The sequence below is a fragment of the Gobius niger genome (genome assembly GCF_951799975.1).
Source record: "Gobius niger genome assembly, chromosome: 21".
Classification (NCBI taxonomy): Eukaryota; Metazoa; Chordata; class Actinopteri; order Gobiiformes; family Gobiidae; genus Gobius; species Gobius niger.
The window spans coordinates 18,683,990-18,711,215 of NC_136872.1; the positions used below are offsets into that span (position 1 = coordinate 18,683,990).

The following is a 27,226-nucleotide window of genomic DNA, read 5'->3' on the forward strand; positions in this document are numbered from 1 at the left end:
TGTTTCCACGTCAACATGAAACGACTCGTCAAAAACACAGATTTTTGCAGCGTATACAGTTATTATCACCACAGTCTAACCACTTTTTAGTACCACAACAGTACGACCTAAAACATCGTTATTATTATTATTATTATTCACATATTTAAAACAAGTCCACACGAGTTACATTCGTCTGTATATTTTTTGCAACATTTAGGATAAAGAAGTTCGTAAAGTCGAGATGTTTGATCGTTTTCGTTGCTGTAGTAGTTAAGAAGTTCTCATGGCAGTAGCAACAGCAAATAAATAAGGCGAAAATAGAGAAATTAAAAAGGCTTAAAACCACTTTGAACGTAAAAAAAACAAAAACAAAATGGCGGACTCCACATGCAAAGAAATGGTCTTGTTCCTCGTTTTTCAGACAGTTTTTCTTGACGCTTTAGCCGCTCGTCATGGCTTCGTCCTCCCCAAACCGGCGGAGTTGTAAGTCGTAAGCACATTTTTGAACGGAAAAGTTTGTAAAGTTGTGTAAAATTAAATAAAATGTTAAAAAAAAAAGAAGTGCCGAGGAGTAAAAGAAGCCGGAGGAGAGTTGAACTTCCTGTGTGTTTGGCTCGATCCTCTCTGCCGGGCGCCGTGAGCAGTGACAGCAGGAGAGCAGCAGGGGGAGCTCCTCAACGCCACTGGGTCACAGGTGAAAAAAACAAACGCACCCCAACGGGAGGAGCCGCTTCAGTTGCCTGAGAAATCGTCGCCGGCTTTGATGTCCAAGGTCCCTGGGGGGAGAAGAAGATCACTGCTTAGGAAAACACTCATTTAAAGAAAGGTTTCTGTTCCGTTTGTTTCCATGTGATGTCATTAAAGGGATATTTCAGGATTTTTGACATAGGGCCTAATTTCCTAGTTATCCAGAGTGTTGCTGATTTCTGGAGATATTTTTTTTTGTAATTCATGCAGTTCTTATATTTAAAGAGTTTCGTGGCGCTAGGCTAGTGCAAGGCTAGCGCATTTCTATGGTATCAGCTAGCCTGCGTTAAAAACAGTCTGACCCGCTCCACAGTGCACCTGAGGCAAATCACTTATAACGCCAGACTAACCATATAAATGTCTGTTTTTAACGCAGGCTAGCTGATACCATATAAATGTGCTAGCCTAGCACTAGCCTAGCGCCACGAAACTCTTCAAACATAATAAAATATGTTAAAATAAAATAAAATATCACCAGAAATCAGCAACACTCTGGAAAACTAGGAAATGAGGCCCTGTGTCAAAAATCCTGAAATATCCCTTTAAATGAGTGGAGCACATGATCAAGTAAGAAATACAACCGAGTGCCCCATGATAACTCTGGAGGAGCTGTGAAGTCCTGCCGCTGAGCTGGGGGAATCTGTACATGGGACATAAGTCGTACTCTAACAAATCTGGCCTCCATGGACGAGTGGAAGAAGAAAGTCATTATTGAAAGGAGGCCATAAGAAATCCCGTTTAAAGTTTGCTAGAAGTCATATGGAGGACACAGCTCCATGTGGAAGAAGGAGCTTTGGTCAGATGAGACAAAAATGTAACTTTTTGGCCCAAATGCAAAACGTTATGTATGGAGCAAACCTAACACTGCTCATGGTCCTGAGTGCACCATCCCCAGTGTCAAATATGGGGGGGAGCATCATGCTGTGGGGCTGCTTTTCCTCAGTGGGGACTAGGACGATTGTAAGAATAGTTGGGAAGATGGATGGAGCCAAATACAGGAACATTTTGGAGGAAAACCTGCAAGAGAATTGAGGCTGGGGCGGAGATTCACCTTCCAGCAGGACAATGACAAATGAAAAAAAACAACAACATATTAATGAGTTAGAATGGCCCAGTCAAAGTCCTGACCTAAATCCGTGGAAAGATCTGAAAACAGCTGTTCACAAATGCTCTCCTTCTAATCTGACAGAGCTTGAGTTGTTTTGGAAAGAGGAATGGGCTAAAATGTCAGTCTCTACATGTGCAAATCTTGTAGAGTCAGACCCTAAAAGACTTGTGCTGTTATTGCAGCAAAAGGGGGTTCCACAAAGTATTCATTCATGCTGTATGAATACTTATGCACGCCCACTTTTCGGTTTTCTATTAAAAAAAACAAAAAACAAAACAGAATCATGTATCATTTTGCTTTCACTTCACAGTTGTCTGTTTCTTGTGTGTGAACTTTCAGTAAAAAAAAATCAAAATAAAATCTTTATGTTTATGGTTGTAAACATGACAAAATGTGCAAAAGTTCAATGTGTATTAGTACTTTCGAGAGGCACTGTATCTGCCGAAAAAGCAACAATAATGCGACTATAAATAGCGCAAAAAAAGCAAGGATAGAGACTGCCTGTGTGTTTACCTGACAGGGAGCTGTTGGACTTCTGTTTGTGGAGCTTCTCCCTCTCCTTCTTTGCTTTGGGGATGATCTTGAGCTTCATGCTGCTGCTGCTGCTGCTGCTCTTGCTGCTCCTCACCGAGTCCTGGCGGAGACACAACAAACACGCGTCAAAACGTCAAAACAAACGACCCCGTCTGACCTCGGAGCGTCAGGAGACCCGGCCCCGGGGTCAAAAGATCGCTGTCAGACAAAATCATGTTTGACCTGCAGTTATGGACTGTCCAGAGAGACTCAGGGCACGAGAGCTTCCCCTGGCGTCTGACAGTGACGAGCAGGACTGTGGTGGGTATGCAGATGATGTCACTGCATGGCAACGGAAACCAAAGTATTCTTATGGAATTTGGCCATTTTAGCCTTTGTTATTAAAAAATAAAGTAAAAAATGTGACCTAATACAAGAGCTGGGTAACGTTACATTCTTTTCAATACCAGTACTTTAACGATACTTGGTTTTCGATATCGATACCGATACCTGAACGATACCTAAAATATTTGTCATCTAGAACCAGAAAACAGAAAAATAATTAATCTCCAATGTGTCTGAAAAATGTGGAATAATTTTGGAAAAAAAATTGTAAAATTGGGAGAAATTGTGGCAATAATAAGAAAGAATTGTGTAAAAAATGGGGCAAAAATAGGGAAGAAAAATTGGGAAGAAAAATTGGGGGAAAATATCAGTAAAACAAAAACAAAAAAAGAAAGAAAAAAAAGTCACTTCCTGTAATGGAATCAACCAATCAAAAGTTGGATCTAAAGATTAAAAAAAAAGAAGTGGTACCTGCTTTCAATACTTATATTTTTTCGATACCAGTAGAACCATCACTATTTTTCCGATACCAGACAGGAAACATTTAACTGAGTGAATTTCTCCATTGTGAGATCAATAACGGATTATCTTTTCTTACCCGGCCTTATCGAATACTGATATGAAAGAATTGGTTAAATCTGTTTAGCGTATGCTTTGTCTCAACTTATTCAGGATAAAAGTATAAAACTATCGTTCTTGCTCGTCATTCTCCTGAGTCTCCAGTGTCGAGTGTCTCACCTCCTCAGTGCACTGCATGAGCGGGCAGATCCAGTGGATGTCGTCGAGTTTGTGCAGCTCAGCGCTCAGAGAGTTCAGCGTGGACCTCAGCTCCTTCTCCTCCTCACAATGGGACTGTGGACAATACAGGGTCACTCAGCGGGACATGGGGAAAGCTACAGGAGGGCGGGTATTTCTGACAAACTAATGCAGTCAAAATTGGTGAGCGATGTCATTATTTTCCAGAAAATTAATTACTGCAGTTCATTTGATGCTTTTTAACTTCTTAACCCCAAAAAAGTGACAAAAAGAGTGACGATGATGAGGTACAGATACAGGTACAGTTACTATAGGCATTTTTTTAGTGTCCATATGGCAGTAGGAAAAAAACTGTTCTTAGCTCTGTCTGAGTTGGCTTTCAAAGACCTGCAGCGCCTCCCAGAGGGCGTGAGTGTGAACAGGTGGTGAGCAGGGTGTGTGTGGTCTGAGGTGATTTTCAGCGCCCGCTGTGTGGCTCGTCTTTGATACAGAGTCTCTATGGATGGGACTGTGTGGACAGTGATTTTGGATGATTTGTTGATAACCGTATTTTCCGGACAATAAGTCGCACTTTTTATCATAGTTTGGCAGGTGCGTCTTATACTCCGGAGTGACTTATATGTGATTTTTTTTCCCCTTTTTTAAAAATTCGAATATATAATTTCACATTAGCAGCTTCTGCTGCTAATCGAGCAGCAGAAAGCAAGGTTGGAGTGAGCAAGAAGCGGAGATTACTCTTACCACAAAGAAGAAAACATAACAAAGCTAATCACGGGTTGAAAGCTAGAGTCACAGCGAGAGGAACGAGTTTGTAAATGAGAGCTTGAAAAACGTGCTGCCGGGAGAAGCTTGTCAACGGTTCACCTCTGTGCCCAGGTCATTGCCATGGCGATTGTTCAGAAGTGACACAGAGGATGAAGATTTTGGAGTGAGATGGAGAGTTTTGTATGTTCTTGCTATAGTTATCTGAACTGTTTATGTGACATTAACATACCAGACACCTATTTAGTTTGTTGTTTATGCTTCATGTAGCTAACAATCAATGTGTTACGTTAGCACCAATTCAGCCTGTTGTTTTTTCCTTCATTAGGCAATTTTTATTATACTCAGGAGCGACTTATAGTCTGGAAAATATGGTATATGTTGGAGTTTTGTGCATGAATGACAGTCTTCCATACCAGACTGTTATTGATTATTTGAGGATGCTCTCAATTATGGCTGTGTAAAACTGAAGGAGGATGTTGTGTCTGACTCTGAACTTTTTCAGTTGTTGCAAGAAGTCTTTTATTGTTTTTTGTTGTAGGTTTCATCTGCATGCTGCTTCCATTTGAATGTGTTACTGATGTGTGTACTGAGGAGTTTGAAAGTCTGTGATGGCTTCAGAGTTGATGGAAAGAGCTGTTTTGTGTGTGGGTGAACGTTTATTCACTGATTGGTACATGAGGCCAAACATTTCTTTTTCTGCCCTTGTAAATAAATGGACTTTGCATTGACAGCAGGGACAGTTCTGTAACTTGAGCTGTTCCCTGGCATGTCACTGCTTTGACAAAGGCCTATTGTAAAGAGCCTGTTTTTCTCTGAAGCGACAAAACTACGGTGGACAAAAGCAAAAATAAAGTGAAACGCGAGCAGAAAAAGAAAAGCAAAGATCGAGGTTGAGTTCTTTTACCAGTAGTTTTCCATCCAGCAGCATCCTGGTCTCGGCCTGAAGGACTTTGCTGCTGTTGACGATCTCCACAGCCGTGCTTCGACTCAGACACTGGGTAAACAGCACACAATTCAGTGGAATTTCACTGTACTGAATAAAACAATGAAAAAAAAAAAACCTTGGCATAAAACGTGGCAAAGTCAGCGGTTGCCTGGTGACTGCTTTGTGAGCGCTGAAATGGCCTTTAACTCTAATTGAATAGCACCATTTGCAATTCTGCGCATGTTGATGTTGACTGATCCACTAAATGAAACTTAAAATGTCTACAAATACAGGCTAAATCTATCCCTTTGCATCAGACGCCATTGTCGCCTGTGCATTAAAGCAGTACTAAGTAACATGTTTACTTGTTTCCGTAGTCCCTCTGTAGGTAAAACAAGAGTTAATGGGATGATCTTTCATCTCCCCCCGGGAGGAATCACGAAGAAGCTAACAGGCTAAAGGGCAAAGCTAACTGTGGGCTAGCGCCACTTAAACAGTATTTACAGCCAAGTTTGAGTTAAGAAAAATGATCTCCATTGTGTAATTGGATGTACAACATCCCTCTCTCCCTTTGTCTTTTCTGTCACCTGCAGTGGCGCCTATGGCCTCTAGGGGCATGAGTTACTTAGTTCTGCTTTAACACTAAAGAAGATTAAGCTTTGATATAGCTTTGATTACACTTCAAAAACTAAATCTCAAGCATGGGTTAAAATTACTTGAATTGAGAATATTAATCTTGGTTCAAACTTTTTTCCTGATCTAAACGAAAACACTTTGCTGATTTGATGATATTCTTTACTGGTTCTAAGTTAATCTCTCTTGAAATAAGAAAGTAAAACTGTCAATGGGAGAAGTGCAATATTCCCATCCCATTGGCAGATAAATAAACATGAAAGAAACTACTCAGAACAAGTGAAATATTCTAGGTCCGACTAAATATAAAATATTATGCTCAATTTGAGACATTTAAACTAATCTAGATGCTGACGCTGGCTCTGCAAAAGACCCAGTGCGGCTTTGATGATGGGAGAATGCGACCACTTCTCCAGCACATCCCAAAGATCCTCAACAGGGTAAAGATCTGGACTCTGAGGCGGCTGAGCTCCACCCTTTCCCAAACCTGAGCATGTTTCCTCTCGCTCCCCTCTGTCCCCCCTCTCCTCTCCCTCACCTCCGGACTGGACAGCTTGGCCTCGGTCAGCACCAGCGCCGTGGCGTTGACTGCGTGGGCCAGCTCCTGCTCCACCAGCTTCTGGCTCTTGGCGGTGTCCCGGATCCTGCGAAACGAGTGGGAGGAGAAAATCAGCGGCTGGAACCAACTTTAATTACCACTCCTGCGTAATTAGCGACGGCGTAATTACAATGATTAGATGAACGGGTTAAACTCCGAGCGCTCTCTATTGTACACCGCGATATTGAAAACGGCGTTTACTCGGCAGCGTAAGTCTACTATTACAATATTTACCGTCGCGCTGGAGACAATTAGTTGAGCGGGGATGATTGAAAAAGTACCCCAGCTGAAAATAATAATGGGAAATCCAGGCGCCGGAGCCCGGGGAGAGGTGATAGGGGGAGAGATGGAGCGGGAAAGGAGAAGGCATTAGTTCTGCAAATAACGCCGATGATTGCTGCGAGGCGGAGGAATCTCGGCAAAAAATAGTGACCGGCGATTTGCAATGTCAAGATGCTTTCAAGGAGGAAAATGGAGGGTCATTTTGGGAGCGTTTATGGGGCGGGGGAATGTGTAAACATAACAAAATGGTGTTTATGAGTGTCTATCATGAGCGCTTTGAAAAACATAAATATAAAATTGCAGATCGGATGTTTTTCTTTTACGAAATGACAAATCTTTCGCAAAACAACCGAGTCTTATTATGTTTAAAGCCTGCTCATCGTGTAGTTTAGGCCTCGACAAATACGTCCTGAAACCCAATGGAAATGTCTTGTATTACTTTGGTGTTTCATATTCCAGTCTCAGCTCATGGACGTGTTAAAAAGGAACCGAAAACTGACTTAAAACATAACTGTGAGGGTTTATGGGAGTTTTCTGTCAACTCTGATCTCTAGATGTTCTAAGCGTTCAAATTAGGAATGCCATGTCCACATATGGTATAACCTGTGTCTACAAAAGTATATTTTGGCATTTCTGTTTTGTTGATCTGATCTAAAAATGTACTGTACACACATTTAGTTCACTAATAAATGAATAACTGTACTAAATAGGGATGCACTGATCCAATATCGGAGCTGATACTGGAAAAACTACGATATCGGGTATCGGCTACAAATATCCGATACTGAACCGATACAAGTTATGGCTCCCCCACGCCTTAAAAACACAACTTTTACCCTCTAAATCTAAGTGAATATGGGCATGCTGTATGTCATTGTAAAGCTAAGACCCTGGAGATTTCAATTAGTTTTAACCTTAGTTTTAACCTTTTTTTGATTCTCGCGCAAAATTCTGCAGTTAGCAGTAGCATGCTAAAGCTAGCGGGAGCATGCTAATGCAAACGAACACTAATCAAGGCTGGGTCAGAAGCTATGATACAAATACCTTAAGTAGCCAAATAAAATGAAATAACCACTGCTGAAGCCAAGTGTTTGTGTCGTAGTTTAACCCCTTAACCCCGCCTTAACTGAGCACATTATCTCTCACATTTTTTCTCATTTTCTCTCTTCTGGTTCAGCTTTATCCAAATCTAAAATGTTGCAGCCTATAGGCCAGAGTAAAGCCTCATTTGATCTTTTTCCTCGCCTTGTCTTCACTTTTTGACTTTTTTCATAGTTTTTTTGTCATGCTTTTGTCTCATTTTCATCGGGTTTTCATTGCTTTTTTTTGTCATGGTTTTGTTGCTTTATTTTTGCCTTCTCATCCTTGTTTTCGGCGCTATTTTTACGCTTTTTAATCAAGCAGCTTTTATTTGAGAAAGCCAAAATGGGGAAAATGTGCTCACTTCAGATGAGAGTTAGGATTAAGCAAAAGGTTAAGAAAAAACTACATATATATATAATATTTGTAATGATCAGATCACTTCAGACCTGCAATAAAGAATATCTTCAGGACGACCATTTTAAATCAATCGTGATTTTTCGACATCAAAAACATTATATTTTATACATTTCAGAACTAAATGACTTCTTCCTGTCTTCCTAAATTTCCCAGAATACATTTTTTTTTTCTGCTTCCAATGACGGTTCATAAAAGGAATAAAGCAGACAATTGAATCTGAAGAGTTACAATAACAGAGTGTATCTAAATGAGTCTTGAAGAGGAAGTTCATGGAAAGTTCAGTATTGTTTAAAACCACAAAGAGCTCACGCCTCAAACATCCCCTTTAAGTGCACAAAACTTTCACCCATTCTGATTTCACTGGCCCCCACGTCACTCACTTGTTGATGAGCGTGTCGGCCACCAGCCCCAGCTGCTGCACTTGCGCGCACTCCTCCTCCGTCAGGTACTCCATGGACTGCTGGGAGTTGAGCCGGGGCCGTGGCGCTTGGTAGGGGTCCACCTTCATCTTATCCTCCCACGACTTCAGGGTGCTCTCGAACGCCTGGCCAACAGAAACACATTCCGGTTTGTACTTATGACAGGCACGTTCATTTTCTAAAACAAGCAAAGTCCCAGTGCCGTACCCTGTCTCTGGTGAGCATCTGGGCTCTGTTCTTGTGGACGATCTTGACCACTCCCGGAGGCTGGACCCAGGCCTCTCCGTCCACCTGCACCGCGATGCCCTCCTCCCCCAGGATACGGATCTTCACCTGACGGCACTGCAGGAAAACCAAGACAATTCAAAGTCTTGTTTCATGTATATAAGAAGAGGCCTTATCATGATTTGTCTTTAGTTCAGAGGCTACAACACTCAGGTAAACTTGGTCAAAAATTCTACATCAAATAACACTGTTGGCTTTAGTTGAAGGTTTAATACAACACATAACTGTCCACATTCTCAGTCCCAAAAGACAAGTGGTCTGTGCCAAGAGAGCGCCACAGATGAGCACAGACAGAAAGACTCATCTGTGGCGCGTTCCCTGTTTAACTATATACCAAAAATAGGACAAGGAAAAACTGATGCTCCTCCTCGGTTTATGAGCAGAAAAAAGCTTTAGTTCTGCTTTAATGTAACAAAAGGCAAATTCTGGCTTCCTCAATCAACTTTTCCTAATCACTATGAACTACAATTCAGTCAATAACTTACACTTTCATTACAGTTTTCCAGAATCACATTATACATAACCAGGTACAGAAGTATCCAATACTGTATACTGTGTTTTTTCATACAGAACAGCTCGAAACGGAGTAAGAAGAAGAAAACGTATAGTCTCCCACCCCGAGTGCTGAGGAGAATACTTTAAAAATTTATTACGTTATAGAATGCTGAATACTTGCCTGAAATGTATTTTGTAATGTATTCCGTTACTCTGGCCAATCAGAGTACTGTATTCTGAATACTTTAAATACACCGTATATTTTTGCAATGAAGTAGGATTAAACACATGTAGTAAGTTTCTATTGTGATTTGGTAATGGTGTAAATTTGGTGCTAGAAAAATAAAGGTTATAGAAAGTTGCTAATTTAATAATTGATCTGGTGCCTTTAGTGTCACTACTGTGAAAACTGTAGAAGCTATTGAAGAGCATGAATGGTCATATTTGTGCATACATTTCAAAATAAAGGTCCAGACCTTAAAAGTAAAGGTTGTAGAAGGTTGCTAGTATAATAATTGGTAACTGGTGTAAATTTAGTGCATTGAGGCAAGGCACATTGAGTTGCCTTGTGTACTAAATGCGCGGTATAAACAAAGTTGCCTTGCCTTGCCTAGTGTCACTACATTGAAAACTGTAGAAGCTGTCAAATAGTACTATCCGTAAATCGTCATATTTTGTCGTAAATTTCAAAATAAATGTCCAGATCCAAAAAATAAAGGTTGTAGTAAGTTTTGGTAATTGGTAACCAGTGTAAATTTGGTGCCACTACATTAAAAAATGTAGAAGGTATTGAAGATTTGACAGGCCTGGACCTTTATGAACTTCAAAATAAAGGTCCAGCCTTGAAAAATTAAGGTTGTATTAAGTTGTAGGTCTTAGCTTTCAAATGAGGTGTTACACTGTGACAGGTGATGCTGAACTGGAGAAAATGGCGGGGGTTAAGAGTTACCCAGCCCAAATCATCACTTGTCCTTTTATTTTGAAAATCTACTGGCAGCGCTGTGGTGTTACCTGTGCGATTCTGTGATGCTGCAGGTTGATGACTCTGGACACGGCCATCTGCATGCTCCCGAACACCGCCACCACCTCCAGCTTTTTGTCATCGAACGACGGGGCGCCGAAGTTCTGTTCCAAAACACACAACATCTCAAATCAGAATCCATCTTTCTAAGCTCCGCCCCCACACACGCCCACTCACGTTGTCCTCCTTAGTCCCGCCCCAGAAGTTGATGCCTCCCGCGTAACTGGGGATGTTGAGCACGGCCAGGCCCTGCAGACTCGGCAGAGACATGGCAACGCCGTCGCACTGCGGGGAAGCAAGAAAAAATTGATTGAAAAACGATTGAACGACACAAAAAAGCTGATTTTGTGCTGTTTTCGCCCAGACCTCCAGCTGAACCCGCTGCTCCAGGTTCTTGTACGTCTTCTGGACGAGCTCTTTCGTTCCCAACACGCCGTACCACATCATGTTTTTAGTGCGGCTGCTGCGAGAGGCGAGAGCGACAAATCAATGAGGCCGTTTCCAAACGAGAGGATGAACTTCGCACGACCTCAGCATCAGTGCGAAGTCTTTAGTGATTATCTAATGAGATCTTTATGGATTTGCCGCCTTTGAAAATCTGTATTTGGAGCGACCACGGCCAGATTCCTCCGATAAATATGTATTCAAACACTAATGAGCTTTGGGATTTGAAAGAAAGCTTTGGACTTTTTGCTAAGTTTGTTCCGTACCTGCATTTCTTCGGGTGCTCGTCTCTCTTGTTGTTGAACTCTAAGGAGATCTTTGCGTCGAGCCCGATGCCGAAGTAGTTGTTCATCACCACCTTCTCTGAGCATTGTCTGTACAAAATGAAAACAACAGTTAACGTAAAGGCATTGGTTGTACATGTTTTGTAAGACGAGAAGAATCCCTGAGCGATGAACTCACACGGTGACGTCGTTGTACATGGCGGTGCTGAGGCTCTCCGGTTTCTCCAGGACGATGGGGGAAGTGGGACTGAGGTTCCCGTGACCTGAGCGAAGAATCACAGGGACGTGATCAGCAAAAGCATCGCGAACACTGGTGTCTGTCGACAACTGAGTGCAGTTTGTCCATTGTAACGCCTCATTTGAACGCTAAGACCTACAAAAGTCATCAAAAACTTATCAACTCTGTTGCCATGTTGTTGTCACTTTTTGGATTTTTTTTTAAAATTGCTTTTTTTGTTGGGTTTTTGTCACACATTTTTGTCACTTTTATATCACATTTTTGTAAATTTTTCTGTCACATTTTCCATCATATTTCCATCACATTTTTGTCACTTTTTCATCAGTTTTTTCATCACTTTTTCATCACTTTTTTGTCACTTTTTAATCAGTTTTTCGTCCCTTTTTCATTAATTTTTTGTCGAATTTTTTGTCGAATTTTTGTCACTTTTTCATCACATTTTCATCACTTTTTTATCATTTTTTTCATCACATTTGTGTAATTTTTTCGTCACTTTTTCATCACATGTTTGTCAATTTTTGTCACTTTTTCATCACATTTGTGTAAACTTTTGGTCACTTTTTCATCACTTTTTCATCACTTTTTTCATCACTTTTTCATCACTTTTTTGTCACTTTTTAATCACATGTTTGTCAATTTTTGTCACTTTTTCATCACATTTGTGTAAACTTTTGGTCACTTTTTCATCACTTTTTCATCACTTTTTTCATCACTTTTCCATCACATTTTTGTCACTTTTTAATCACTTTTTCATCACTTTTTTGTCACTTTTTAATCAGTTTTTCGTCCCTTTTTCATTAATTTTTTGTCGAATTTTTTGTCGAATTTTTGTCACTTTTTCATCACATTTTCATCACTTTTTTATCATTTTTTTCATCACGTTTGTGTAATTTTTTCGTCACTTTTTCATCACATGTTTGTCAATTTTTGTCACTTTTTCATCACATTTGTGTAAACTTTTGGTCACTTTTTCATCACTTTTTCATCACTTTTTTCATCACTTTTCCATCACATTTTTGTCACTTTTTAATCACTTTTTCATCACTTTTTTGTCACTTTTTAATCAGTTTTTCGTCCCTTTTTCATTCATTTTTTGTCGAATTTTTTGTCGAATTTTTGTCACTTTTTCATCACATTTTCATCACTTTTTTATCATCTTTTTCATCACGTTTGTGTAATTTTTTCGTCACTTTTTCATCACATGTTTGTCAATTTTTGTCACTTTTTCATCACATTTGTGTAAACTTTTGGTCACTTTTTCATCACTTTTTCATCACTTTTTTCATCACTTTTTCATCACTTTTTTGTCACTTTTTAATCACATTTGTGTAAAATTTTGGTCACTTTTTTATCACTTTTTCGTCACTCTTTCATCACATTTTTGTCAATTTTTCTTCACATTTTTGTCACTTTTTCATCATATTTTTGGGACTTTTTCAGCACTTTTTCATCTAATTTTTGCAATTTTTGTGTGTAAAATCTTCACTTTTTTAATCACATTTTCGTCACTTTTTTGTTGCACTATTGTTGCTTTTCTGGCACGCTTTTCATTTATTGCTTCTTTGTCATTTTTTATCACTTTTTTGTTGCGTTTTTGACACGTTTTTGTCAGATTTTTATACGTTTTGTTGCCATTTTAGCCATTTTTTTCAAGACGTTTTTAGATTTGGGTAAAGCCCCTGTCACATGCACTTTCATTTGAAGCTCATACTTAAGTCGTTCTGTAATCTCCACTCACGCGGCTCGGCGTCTTTTAGCTCTTCGCTGTTTTCTCTTTGGAAGGAGGACGAAGACGACATCCTGGTCACCTGCGTGTGTCGGTTCTGCTCATCCACCACTGATCAGAAACATCCACAATAACAAACATGTCCTGAATCCACTGATCTTCTGTTTGGAGATCGGTCGTACCTTTCTCGGCCTGCTCGATGATCTGCCTCAGGGCTTTCTTCAGGCTGTTTGCGCGGAGCATGAGCTGCTCCTTGGACCTGTAGGTTTTGCCGTCGTTGGCCGTGTCCCCTACGCTCTCGCTGGGACAGGAGCCTCCCCCGTCCTCCACGGGACCTGAGCCTGTCGGGACCACCTGCAAACAACACAACCACTGCTTCAGACGTTCCATCCATAATCATTTGCTGGATGTGTCCTCCTCGAGGGATAAGACGCCGAAACGAAGCGATTGGAATAAAACGGCTGCTTTTAGAGCGTGTTTCGCTTCCATTGATTTTTCTGACTTCCCTCATTATTATTCCGGGTCAGAGGGGAGCGGAGGGAGCCGACTGCCTGCATAAACGCCGTCATTACTATTCTCTCAAACGCCTGGATGTCAGCAACAAAGCCCGTGAAGCATGAGAATAAAAAATCCATGTGGCCAGAGATAAAGAGTTTATGAAATGAATGGAGACTGTTTTGGTACCTGCGCCTCGGCCTCTTCACTCAGCGCTTTGACCAGAGAGTCCAGCTTCTCGTTCAGCAGAGCACACTGAAACACAAATGTGCACAACAGTGGGTTTATACATTTACATTGTGTGATGTTTTGGGCTTACAGGCAGAAATGTGACAGCTATGTTACATTTTGATGCTTGATTCAGGAAATCTTAGCTTTTCTACAGCCTTTTAAAGACAAAAAGCAAATCTTTCAGGCAGGAACTCATTAAACTTCCATGCAAACAATCCAGGACTCTCCACTGTGAAAAGTAAGTGGACAAATAGATAACATAACTATCTCATTCTTAGTGAAGAGAACATCTGCTTTGTTGGTGCGTAGAAGAAGTCGTGAAGCTCCTAGATATAAAACCTCAGGCAAAATCTTTTATCTTGACTGAGGAAGGGACGTTGTGGCACTTGTAAATAAAATCTCTCTTTTGTGCAAGTCTGACAGTGCGATGTTTTTCACAGTCATTGAAAGTGGGGATGTATCTTGAAACATTTCTCCACTTTGGGAACCACAGATCTCTGCTACATATTTCAGTTTTAGTCTTTTGTCTAATTTTAGTCAAGTTTTAGTCAAATTATATGTATATTTAGTCCATTAAAACTAGAGCTGGGTACTTATTATTATATCTATGGTATTGTCTGGTAAACGAAACAGTTTAGGTTCTACTGGTATCGAAAAAATAAAAGTATCGAAAGCAGGTACTGAATTTAAATATTTTTCGTTTTGATGCTGTCGGGTTAGGAACAGACTTGATTGTTTTCAGTCCAATTTTTCCCCAGTTTATGTCCCCATTTTTATTTATTTATTTATTTTTCTTGTTTTTCCATCATTTTTGATAATTTTTCATTCCTAATATTTTCCCTTCTGCCCCATTTTTTTCCAAATTTCCTCAATTTATTCCCCATTTTTTCCCTATTTTGCCCCATTTTCTTTACACATGCTTGCCTTATTGTTCCTTATTTCCTTATTGTCCTTATTTTTGTTACAATTTCTCCCAATTTTCCCCCTAATTATTCCCAATTTTCCCACACATTTCATTGGACATGGACCTAGTATTGTAAATGTGCAGATCTTGCATGTCTTCTTGTTCTGTTTTCCTGTTCTAAATGACAAAAATCTGAAAAAGTATTGCTCAGGTACCGGTATCGAAAAACCAAGTATCTTTAAAGTACTTTTATCAAAACCAAGATTCATTTAGTCGACTAATTGTATAATATTTATCAAAATCATATTCAATCAAGGTCCTTTGGCTGCTTCATGTTTCTTCTCCCACATGAACAAAGTACTGACCTGTTCCTTTGGCTGTGAATTTAAATGATATGATATATTCATTTTTATTCAGTCATATTTTAGTTGACGAAAATATCTGGCCATTTTAGTCAAAGTTTTAGTCTCATAAACAACTTTTAATTGAGTTTTTGTTTAATTTAAGTCAGCAAACATCATGATATCCTGTCTTATTATACCCTGCTCTCAAATGTAAAAGCTCCTCCAGACGTGGAAACATTCATTGCAAATCTAATTACACTTTTCTATAAAATCACGCCATGTTTCAGTCTGATAGTACAAGCGTGTAGAGCGGATATAAGACCCAGCTCTCATGCTTTACATCTCCGCTACCATTTCCATTATCGACATAATGAACCGTCTGCATCACATGTAAAAGCCAGAGGGAACAAGGGACCTTTCCTGTCATGTTATTCCTCCACATATCGCACACGTCCAACACCTCCGCCTGCCCACCGGCCTCTGTTACACAAGCGCTTATATAACGCATAATAAAGAGCACTTTCCTGCTTCATGACTTTATTATTATTCCTTCTTTTTTCTCCGCGTACCTTCTTGGCCATGGCGTCGGCCTCCTCTTTGTTCTCCGTGGCTCGCTCGTAGGCCTTTCCCACCTCCGCCACGAACTCGTTTACCGTCCCACACAGAAACCTGAAGAGCGGAGAGGGCACAGAGGCGAGAGCGAGAGGGCGAGAGGGCCGCGGGGTTAATGGGATGGAGAGATGGACATGTTATGCTGTGGTCACGACGGGAGCGGAGAGTGTTCGCAGTGTCGGACAATAAAGAGACTGATCCTTCGTGTTTCGTCCGTACATTTGGCACTAAGGTCACCGATAATGAAGGAAGGTACGAGGTGGAACATTGAGCCGCGTTGGAGTGAAAGTAAGTGGAGATCTATAGAAATGTGTCTTCTGTGTTATCAGGGGAGTCTTTCACTGGGAAAATGACCATCTTACATGAGATAAACAACTTAAAATCACTTGAATGAAGGTTCTAATGATGAATTTGAATCGGTTTGAGCGAGTCTAAGATGCCAATGGAACAGGCATAAGGTTTTTTCCACTTGATATGATACAAAATAATCTAAATCAAGAAAAAATGCTTTTCTAAAACCATTAAAGCTACTCAAATTTTAGATTTAATCTCTGAATTCAAACATGTAATTTCTTCCTTAAAATGATAAGCATTTTCCCAATGTTGTCATGGACTACTGTACATGTTTTTAGTGGTAAGAGAATCCAGTAAAAAATGTATACAACTGCTCAAAAGCACTTTATTCAATGAGGAAAACATGAAATCAATCAGAAATACAGTCTAGACCAGGGGTCACCAACCTTATTTCAGCTGAGGGCTACTTTAACAGCATTAAGTTGTTCGAGGGCTACCAGTTCAAAACAAATCCTAAAGACTTAAACGTACACTGTTCACTTATAGGATATTGACCCCATATTATATTATATATATTAAATTTTAAACTCATACTGAGTCACAAGAACAGAAATAACTGTAATTTTAAGAATTAGATTCAAGAAAATGAAGTGTTTTACACTTTAGAAAAAGTCCCAAGGGCTACTGGACATGCCCCAAAGGGCACCACGTTGGTGACCCCTGGTCTAGACATTGTTAATGGGACTAGATGCAAGTTAGCCATTTTATACTCATTACTGCCACCTCAGGTCATACGTGGAACTGCACCTTCTATATTAAGCACGAGCATGACGGCACCTCGGACCCGAAGAAACAACTTTTTGAGTGACAGTGCAGGATCTTAGAGGCAGTTGTGGTGAACAGCTCTGAGCTCATTCTACACATTAGGACATGGCTGGAACATGTAGGGGGAGGATAATACAATCATTTTAACATTTTTAAACTCTGTCTAGACCCTTTAATGTTGTGAATGTCTGTTCTAGCTGGAAACAAGTGATTTTTAATGGAATACCTAAGTGTGCAGAGGCTCATCGCTCCAGTGTCTAATGGTACATTAGACACATTGTTATTTGTGCGTAATTAACCTCTTTGTGACCCAATGGCTGTATGGGTGGTTAACATGGCACCTTTACTTTCCATCACAGAGGCCTCTACAACTCTCAGGATCAATTCTCAGCAGTGAAAACTCTAAAAACAATTGATCCTACAGCATCTTTGAGGCCACTGTGATGGAAAAATAAAAGCGCCAAATAAACCACTGGGAACGATCAGAAACACACAAATAAAACCGTTTTTTTTCCCCACATAAAAAGTAGCACCTTTAATTCAAGATAAAGTGACTTAGAGGAAAATGGAGCACAGAAGAGCCCCACATTACCCAGTAATAAATTATGGACTCCAGTGACTGACTTTTAAAGCATTGTGCGAGGTCTGGGAGGGTTTATTTCTGAACTGGTCTCACAGCTAAGCTTTCACATTTTTCCACTTACATTCTAACACATCTCACTTTTTCATTGTCCTCCACATTAGCAATCAAGACACAGCATCTTAAATAATAGTTTCACTGCCCATTTCTCTCATTTATCCAATCGTAACGACCGCTGCGTCTCTGTATGCATTTCTGGCAGCTTGCAGGAATCATGGCAGGTTTCGTCTCCCTGTAGAGCGATATCTCATGCTCCTTTCAGCGTGAGCTTTGTGGTAGCCGTGCAGCGTGAAAACCTCATTTGCAGCTGCTCCCGGAGGTGTCTGAATGTGCTGCGCTCGCATCCTCCCTCCTGATCAGCGCCGAGGAAAAGTGCTCCGTCCGCTCTTCCCACCGGACACCCTGCTAATGTGCTAATGCCGCTAATGCACCGGGAGCGGCCTAAATACTGGCCCATCACGTCCTCTCCACTTAACGCCACCCCCTTTCCCCGACTGTAACGGTGAAAGAGACAGTCCCCGGCGAGGAGGAGAGGAGCCCGATCAATAGACATCAACAAAGTAAACTACGAACCTGCTGCTTTTAAGGGCTGTCAGGGAAGTGACATCGACTGTTTTATGACCGCGCTGATGCTAATGTATACTGCTATGTACGCTGGCATATGGATTTTTTAAAGTCTACGCGTGCAGGACTTACTTGGCGGAGGAAATGACATCGCTGTGTTTGTCGGAGTCCAGGATCTTGGCGAGGTGCGAGGCCACGGAGTCGGCGTACTGCGTTATGTGAACCTGAGGGACGAGAAATGAGCACAATGTTACGGACAAGAAGTGCCTTCTTTTGTGTGCCTCAGCTTTGATGTTTTACAGTTTATAATTTGAAAATATGTCTCTGTAAGAATCCACCTCCTACCCCCGGCATTTTCTCCAGTTCGGCTTCTTGGCTGGAGAGTTTACAGAACTGATTGTCAATGTTTTGTCACAATGTCGCTGTGTTTTTTGTCATGTTTCTGTCTCTTTTTTATTGTCCCTTTCTTGTTGTGTGTTTTCATGGGCTTTTTTGTGGTCCTTTTGTCCTTTTTTTTGGCTTTTTCATCACTTTTTAGTTGTGTTTTTGTCACTTTTAGCTTGTGGATGAAGCCGAACTGGAGAAAATGTGCTTTAAAGCAGTAATCAGTAACTTGTTTACCTTAATAAATCCTTTCCGTAGTCCCTCTGGGGGTAATACAAGTGTTAATGGGATGATGGGATGATTCATCTCCCATGGTGTCTCTGACCAGAAAACTACACTTGCAGCCTTCCCTTCTCCGACCCGGAGGCCCTATACACACTAATAGAATCATGAAGAAGAAGCTAACAGGCTAACGGGCAAAGCTAACTGCGGGCTAGCACCACTTAAACAGTTTTTTCAGCCAAACATTACACCTTATGTGTGATTTTGGGAGCTCTGTGATGAACAGAAGTGAAATAAATGACGATCAAAAACTTGTGATCTGGACATTTCATACATATCATTGCGTTTCTTTTCTTCTTTTTTTTTTTGTCCGGGGGCATGGTGTTGCTGAGATTTTAACATTTCCCAGTTTTTAAATGGTCAAAATTGATCCCAGGACGGCTGAGAAATATCCGGGTTAAGTCTTGAATCGAAGCGATCGATCTAACACGCGGTAAAAAATGCCTTGAAATGGAGATATTTAGGCATTTGCCTCTTCCCAGAGAGGAGAGAGGAGGAGATGAGTTAATCAGAAAGGAATGTGTTGCATAAAACCCCCGTTATCTCAGAATCTCGAAAAAAAATCTGTGATTTTGATCAAAACTAGCCTCTGTTTAAATTAGATTTCTCATGAACCGAGGCAGAATTAAACTGTTTTCACCTACGGAGAGCTTAGAGTCTCGGCCATAGCATGTGTCCATAGCTATATAATAATGTGTGGTGCTACAAAAATCATGAAAAATGGTCTGGATTGTTGGCACTCTACTCTACAGCTAAATCCCCAAAACAGCGTGGCACTCAATGTGTTGAGAGAGTGAATGTGTAGAGTGAAATAACTTAATTAAACAAGTAGAGGCAAACTTTTACAGTAAGGACTTTTGTTTGTCTCGTTTGTTTCTAATGGACATCGAGGGAAAAAAGAATATAAAATAAATACATTCTTAAGGATGTTACTGATGCATAACGTAGAAAAAAACAATGTACACAGCTGTGCTTACCACCACAAACCTGCCTGACATCTGCCCCTCCTGTCGCTTCCAAGCACATATTTAGATTGTGGTAGAAAAGGTGAAGCATACGCAGCAACAGTCGGCCCTGAACACTTACAAAGACAGTTCCCTTCGCGGTTCCCCATGCAGCCGTTTCCTGACATATTGATTCAAAGCAATATAAAGTCTTCCCTCAGCCTCGCGCACACAACTTAAATTAAATTCACTCCTTGTATTAAACAGTGTGATTTATAAGACATTCCCTTTAGATATTCTCCCGCTTCTCCACCATTTTCCACCCGTGTAAGTTCATAAGCCCCGACGTCCTCTCGGCTATTTCGAATCCTCTGTCGTCTCTCCTCCTTATCGTGAATGTGTAAATTGCCTGGTCATAGAGCAACACGTGGCCTGAATCTAAACGAACGCCGAGGTCGGAGGAGAGGAGCCGGAGGTGGCTGAGAATCCCAGCTGGTTTCGGTCGATATCCGCCGCTGCTCCCCGCGGTCAAGGTCTGATTGTTTTGGCCCCGAGCGGCGAGACGCGCTTTTAGTCCCCGCGGACGTTTTCTCGAAAGTCATTCCTCTGAATCTAATGTGAGCTCCTAAAGGTCATGTATTACAGCTAAATTGACTTTTCTTTAGCCTTTATTTGTGTGTGTTTATGTTGTTTTCTTGTTAAAAACACCCTCGGTGATAGGGCTGAACAGAACAAATGATCATTATCAGAAAATTAGGTGATGTCAGTTTTAGTCATAATTCACTTCATATTTAGACCCTAACCCTAGAGAGTGCTGAAGAATATGATAACCCCCCCAAAATGCTTATTTAGTGCTTACTTCCTATGTATTTGTCATGCTTGCAATGCACAAACTATCTGCCAGGGGGTGCTGCAGTGCCCTCAGCACCCTGGGTTCCTTGTGTAGCTCCATTTTAGATTTATTTAATATCCTTGTTTATATTTTTTAAGTTTTATTTTGCCAAATTTAGATGAAAAACAAGATTGCTCACAGTTTTTGTTTAAGTTAAATGGAGTGTACTTTGTTAAGTTGGTTTTCCTATAGCACCTTGTGACATCATCAGGTGGTGATCGCCCCATGTTATTCATTCCACATTACCATAACTACATTTTAAAGCTGGCAGCTGTTGTTCCAGCCTCATTTAAACTGCCTCGCTCTTGCAAAAAGCCCGCCTTGGTCTCCAAAAATCAATTTAAGATGTAAATAAAAAAATACGGAGGACCTAATGTATTTAAAGCAGCACTAAGTAACTTGTTTACCTTAATAAATCCTTCCCGTAGTCCCTCTGGGGGTAATACAAGTGTTAATAGGATGATTGGGGAGTCTTTCATCTCCCCCTGGTGTCTCTGGTTAAAAAAACACAACTGCAACTTCGCTGCCTACGGGTCAGGGGCGCAATACACACTAATGGAATCACGAAGAAGAAGCTAACAGGCAAACGGGTAAAGCTAACTGTGGGCTAGCGCCACTTTAGCAGTATTTACAGCCAAGTTTGAGTGAAAAAAATAATCTCCATTGTGAAATTGGATGAACAATATCCCTCTAAAAAAACGCAACATACTACGACACCTGCGGTGGCGCTTATGGCCTCTAGGGGCATGAGTTACTTAGTTTTGCTTTAAGCCTCATGTCTGCAATGTTGGTGCTTTATTGTACTATATATATTGTGTGAAATGTTACAGTTTTATGTGTCAAATTAACCTCTTAACCCCCACTTTAACCAAGCACATTTTCTCCAATCTAAAAGCTTCTCAACTGGAGTTTACAGCCTGTAGGCCAGAGAAACGCCTCATTTGAAAGCTAAGACCTCCTAACCTGAGTGAATACTTTTCCTTGTGTTGTTGCTTTTTTGTTGCTTTGTAATCACTTTTTTGTTGTGTTTTGACCCTTGTTTATGTCTCGTTTTTGTTACAATTTCTTCTTTTCTTCTTTTAGATTTGGGTAATGGCAAACTGGAGTAAATGTCGGCTAAGGCGGGGGTGAAGGGGTTAAATCAGCGGTGGCTACCTGAAGAGGGGAGTCGAGGCTGTCCTCCTCCTTCACGAGGGGCGGGAGTTTGTTGGAAGACGGCACCTCATACGTCATCACGCTCCACCTGAAAAGCAGCACAAGGTTCACCTCAATATCCTCGATCATTTCTGCTCAGACACTGATCAAATCTCACAAATGCATCCTCTGCTTTCACAATGTGAGCCCGATGAATCCTGGCATTGTCATTTGGGCACACAGTGTTACTGAACCTAGTCACTGGAAAGGAAACACACTCTTCTATACATTACAACAGTGCACTGATATAAAGCGGGCGCTGAATCATCTAAATTTAGAGCAGAAATAATTAGCTTTAAAGGGATTTAATTAAAAATGCGGACTTCAATCGCTCATAGGCCGGTCGCTGATTTATACCATGTCCGTGCTTATACACTGCGTGAGCCTTTTTAATCATAAGGCACGTTAAATAAAAACTGTAATTACTTGTGTTTATCTTCCAGCAGTGAATAACGGAGGTCTCCTTTCGTGAGGCTGGAGTTGTGCGGAGGAAGCCGTAAACAGACTCCAAATACTTGGGGTAATTATTTTTTCGTAGCTTCGAGGAGCGGCGCGCCCCCGTTACTGGCCTTGTAAATTAAAACACTCTCAGGGAGGACGGGCGCTAAACTTAGCAGCTGTTAATTTGCTCTTTTGGGAATTCCCCTCAAAGAAAAAGCAGCCGGATCGACTTGTTTGCGGCTCAGAGCGATGCAGAGAGAAGAAAGGAGCGGGGGAAAAAAGGCGCGTCGATTAAGAGCAGCAGCAAAATAAGTGGAAGACTGTTCATTTGAGCTGCAGATCCACACACGCTGTCAAGTCTGAAGATGCCAGATGCCCTTCCTCACAAAAAGACTACAAACATATACTTGTTCCCTGATGGCACAGGTATATTCTAAGATGATGATGCCAGGATTCATCGGCTCACGTTGTGAAAGAGTGGATCAGGGAGCGATGGAGCTTGAGACATCATTTTCACACATGGATTGAGAATCTTTGGGATGTGCTGCAGAAGGCTTTGCGCAGTGGTCACACTCTCCCATCATCAATACAAGATCAATGCTGCAACGAATGAGGGCTGCAATCAAAGCTAAAGGCGGTCCGACAAAATGAAAGAGCGTGTGACCATTTTTCTTTCATTATTTGTTAATACATTTAGATTTAATGTCATTTAATGCTTTTTATGATATTTAAAGGTGCATTATGCAACTTTACTGCAAAAAACAAAGCGAGCGTAGTCACCATGGCGCCTTCACTTTCCATCACAGTGGTCTCCAGGATCAATTGTTTGCTGACCATAAAATCTACAAAACAATTGATCCTGGAGCATTGTAGAGACCACTGTGATGGAAAGTAAAGGCGTCATCGTGACCACTCGTACAGCTGCCGGGTCAATACATGGTCAAATACACACAAATATCAACTTTTTTTTTTCTGCATAAAAACTTACATAATGCACCTTTAAGGCCTGTAATTTTGTCCAAATTAATTGAACAATTTCTCCTTATGCCCTGTGGAAAACCTGTCGGAGCATGTGATTGATAATGCTATGAGACAAGACCTTTTTAACACAAAAAGGCAATTCATTCCAGCTGCCACTCTTTGGTCAGTCAACCCTGGGGCATTCCAAAAATTATTCTATCGACACAGACATTTATATGGTTAGTCTGGTGTTATAAGTGATCTGCCTCAGGTGCTCTGTGGAGTGTGTCAAACTGTTTTCAATTCTGGGTAGCTGATACCATAGAAATGCGCTAGCCTAGCACTAGCCTAGCGCCACGTAACTCTTCAAATATAAGAACTGCATGAATTACAAAAAAAAATCTCCAGAAATCAGCAACATTCTGGATAACTAGGAAATGAGGCCCTATGACAAAAATCTTGAAATATCCCTTTAAAGAGGGGGTATTATGCTTTTTTCAATCACATGGCACCAGTCTATAGCACACTACAATGATGACAAAACCTTCTGTTGGTCTGTAAACGCAGTAAATTAGAATAACTGCCTTGTATAAAATTGCTCTCTCAAAATGGCTGTAGTGAATGTCTTGAAATAGGCCTCTGTCTCTTTAAGAACCTCCAACTCTTTCCGACACGCCCCCTCCACACGCTGTCTGTGGCATCAGTGGGGAGGGGGCGTTCCTAGGAGGACTCAGGCAAACCTATCCCTAAGATGGCTGCCATCAGAGTTTTTACAGATTGCTCAAAAATACCTGAATGTGCCAAGGCAACACTTAAGGCATGTTTTTAATGAGGGAATGACATAATAACATGATGTAAAGCTTGAAAAAGTCGATTTAGCATAATACCCCCCCTTTAAGTCATATATCAATGTCTACTGCCGGGAGTCTGATCGCCGAAAGATGTCAATAAACTTTTCTAATCATCTATCCAGGTTGAATTGTGCATATTGCCCCCTCAACAATCACCCATCACTCACAGTCAAATAAACACATTAATTCAAAGTCAACATCGACTCCTTCTCCTGTTTTCCTTCACTACTAATATTTCGTGGCCAGCGTTTACCTGTCGAGCATCTTGGTGGTGGCCCTCTCCAGTTTCTCCAGAATCTGCAGCAGCTGTGCGTCGTCGTCGCAGAGTCCGCCCCAGCCCAGCACCCGCGCCAGGTCGTTCCCCGTGCCCAGGGGCAGGACGCCCAACTGGCACTGGACACACACAGAAGGATACTTAACAACCTAATGAATTCATGGACTAAAACCCTGGGGCTAAAGTGGTGCTCGGCTCTGAATAAAGCCGTCCTAAAACATGCCTGCTTCTAAAAATCGATAGCAAAAAACGAATTAATTGTGAAATACTTTATACAATTTATCTGCATAATAGATTCTCCCTGGATTAAGTTTATAATGTGATCAACATCAGGCAAAGTTAATGATGTGTGTAATTACTGTCAAAGCAATTAAAGCAACAAACTTCCCTCGAGTGTCAACATGATAATCAATTTAACGCATCTTCATCACACAGTTTGTGCTAAATCAATTTACGCTCGCACGCGCTCCACCGTGTAAATGTAGATCAGGAAAGTTGGAAAGCATCATTTCTGCCACATGGATTTATTAGATCAGCTGAAAAACATACAACATGATACAACAGGGAACTTCATGTGGCATCTATCTGGTACTATCACCATGTCGTGCAATGACATCTAAACATTTTACAGTGTACACCAGTCAAAAGACAAGAGCGAATCTACTCAAACTCTTAATTCAAGTATTTATGGAATTTCTTTCTTAAAGGGACCATACAGAGTCTAAAAATGTTAAAATTAAGTGTTTTCCTCCCCCTACATGTTTCAACAATGTTTGTGTAGAATGAGCTCAGACCTTTTCACCACAACTGCCTCTAAAATCCTGCACTGTCACTCAAAAAGGTGTTATTTCGGGTCCAAAGTGCCGTCATGCATGAGCTTAATATATAGGGTGCAGTTACACGTATGACCTGAGGTGGCAGTAGTGAGTATAAAATGCCTAACTTGCATCTAGCCCCTTTAAAGGGATATTTTAGGATTTCTGACATAGGGCCTCATTTCCTTGTTATCCAGAGAGTTGCTGGTACCTGGAGATAATGTTTTTGTAATTTATGCAGTTCTTATATTTGAAAAGTTTCGTGGCGCTAGGCTAGTGCATTTCTATGGTATCAGCTAGCCTGCATTAAAAACAGTCTTACGCACTCCACAGAGCACCTGAGCCAAATCACTACAACCACGAAGCTGATGCTGCTCAAATAAAAGGCCTTTTAAATGCAAAATGGTTAAGATTACTCTATCGACACAGACATTTATATGGTTAGTCTGGTGTTGTAAGTGATTTGCCTCAGGTGCTCTGTGGAGCGGGTCAGACTGTTTTTAATGCAGGCTAGCTGATACCATAGAAATGCGCTAGCCTAGCACCACGAAACTCTTCAAACATAAGAACTGCATAAATTACAAAAAAAATATCTCCAGGTATCAGCAACACTCTGGGAAACTAGGAAATGAAACCCTATGTCAAAAATCCTGAAATATCCCTTTAAGAGGATTTCACTGCAAAAAAATGAATGTCTAAAATTGAGCATAATAATATAAACTTGAGTTGTTTTGACTAGTTAAGATTTAGTCATTTTGGCATTTTTCTGACTCATTACAGTACACTTTGTCTTTATTACAGATTAATTTCTTTGCCGATGGGGGTAAGAATACTGCTCTTATCCCATTGACAGTTCTACTTTCTTTTTTCAAGCGAGAACCATGTCCTCAAACAAGCATTCTTGGGTCAGATCTGGAAAAATTATATTTACTTTTTGAAACTAAATAAATACATGGAAAAAACTAATGCTTTCGTAATCCAATCAGGTCAGGTGTTTTTCAGTTCTGCTCAGTTCTTTTATTGAGTGTTGAGCGACATCATCAGCATGACAACAAAACAACCAAAGTATTCCTGCCTCTCTTGTGAGTCACTGTTGATAGTACACAGTAGTACAGTGTGTAAGACATGTGTTTGATCCAAGCAAATCATTCATTCCTGCTATTGCGTCTAGACAATAGACATTTTGAGTCAGACGGTTACTCATATCTCACTCACCAGCCGACTGCATCACAGACATTAAGGTTTAGACGCGGTTTAGATCCAGTTTAGATATAATTTAGTCCAATTTAAAACAATTATTCGAAGCGGTTTGATCTGGTGGTGCTTGTTGTGAAAACTTTGAGAACCACAGCTCTGCAACATCGTCTCAATTGAAGTTACATGAGCAGAGGAAAAAGCATTTAGGAAAGAATCTACTTTCTGAATCCTGTGACTCGTCGTCTCTCACCTGCTTGTGGAGGTTGAGTTTGTCGAGCTCGGAGAGAACCCAGCCCACGCTGCCGTCGCCTCCGCACACCAGGATCCGGAACGTGACAAACCTCTGGAACAGGCGCAGGCTGCAGAGACAAAAAAAACTAATTCAAATGTCCGAGGAACCATTTCTTTACATCAAACTACAATACAATCCGAGCGCCCTACCCGAGCTCCGGCCCTCCGTTCATGAGGTCGAAGACTTGGGCCGGGTTCAGCAGCTGCTTGAACTTCCTCAGGAACTTGACGCCCTGGTTGTCTCCACTTTTGGAGTTGACCAGCACCAGCAGGGGACTGGAGCAGGACGCGGAGGTGGCGTTCCAGAAACCTGTGGCATTCACATCTGTATTTAATGCACAAATATCGTCCTTACTGACACGTTTCCAAAACACTTTTCAGCCATTAACTCTAGTTAGCCGCTCGAGAGGACAAACCGATGATTATTTTCAACTAACTTTCATGCAGGTGAAAAAGGGAAAACGCATTGCAAGTTTTATGCCATTTTGCAGATACTGTATATATATAAATGGCCAAACTTGCCTATTTCAGCAACCAATCTAAATAATGGATGGAGCCAGGGTTTCTTTTTCTTTTTTCATTTAACCTTTATTTAACCAGGAAGTCCTTTGAGATAAATCTCTTTTACGAGGGAGACCTGGCCAAGATGCACCGGTGACGTGTCTAAAACAAGTAACAAATCAAGTAGGTTTAAATGTATAGTTTTATTCTGTTTAACTATTGGTA

At 40.9% G+C, this 27,226-nt stretch overlaps 1 protein-coding gene across 4 annotated transcripts in view; it reads right to left on the reverse strand.

Moving 5' to 3' along the window:
* Positions 1-519: 519 nt before the first annotated feature.
* The window catches only part of LOC306980477 (diacylglycerol kinase eta), a 117,996-nt gene continuing 91,289 nt past the window's right edge, over positions 520-27,226 (reverse strand). Inside the window, exons 11-31 of one of the 4 annotated variants that reach the window (XM_079579876.1) lie at positions 26,651-26,825; positions 26,460-26,568; positions 24,177-24,316; positions 21,633-21,720; positions 18,108-18,199; positions 15,610-15,709; positions 13,751-13,816; positions 13,249-13,420; positions 13,079-13,177; positions 11,281-11,365; positions 11,085-11,192; positions 10,741-10,837; positions 10,552-10,659; positions 10,365-10,478; positions 8,781-8,915; positions 8,535-8,698; positions 6,313-6,418; positions 5,121-5,210; positions 3,434-3,547; positions 2,351-2,471; positions 521-758 (exon numbers count right to left, since the gene is read on the reverse strand). In XM_079579876.1, the coding sequence (XP_079436002.1) occupies positions 715-758; positions 2,351-2,471; positions 3,434-3,547; positions 5,121-5,210; positions 6,313-6,418; positions 8,535-8,698; positions 8,781-8,915; positions 10,365-10,478; positions 10,552-10,659; positions 10,741-10,837; positions 11,085-11,192; positions 11,281-11,365; positions 13,079-13,177; positions 13,249-13,420; positions 13,751-13,816; positions 15,610-15,709; positions 18,108-18,199; positions 21,633-21,720; positions 24,177-24,316; positions 26,460-26,568; positions 26,651-26,825 (2,327 nt within the window). In that variant the 3' untranslated portion in view covers positions 521-714. Of the gene's footprint in view, positions 759-2,350; positions 2,472-3,433; positions 3,548-5,120; positions 5,211-6,312; positions 6,419-8,534; positions 8,699-8,780; positions 8,916-10,364; positions 10,479-10,551; positions 10,838-11,084; positions 11,193-11,280; positions 11,366-13,078; positions 13,178-13,248; positions 13,421-13,750; positions 13,817-15,609; positions 15,710-18,107; positions 18,200-21,632; positions 21,721-24,176; positions 24,317-26,459; positions 26,569-26,650; positions 26,826-27,226 lie in introns of all 4 variants that reach the window. The other 3 variants (XM_079579877.1, XM_079579874.1, XM_079579875.1) reach the window with 3 other exon arrangements.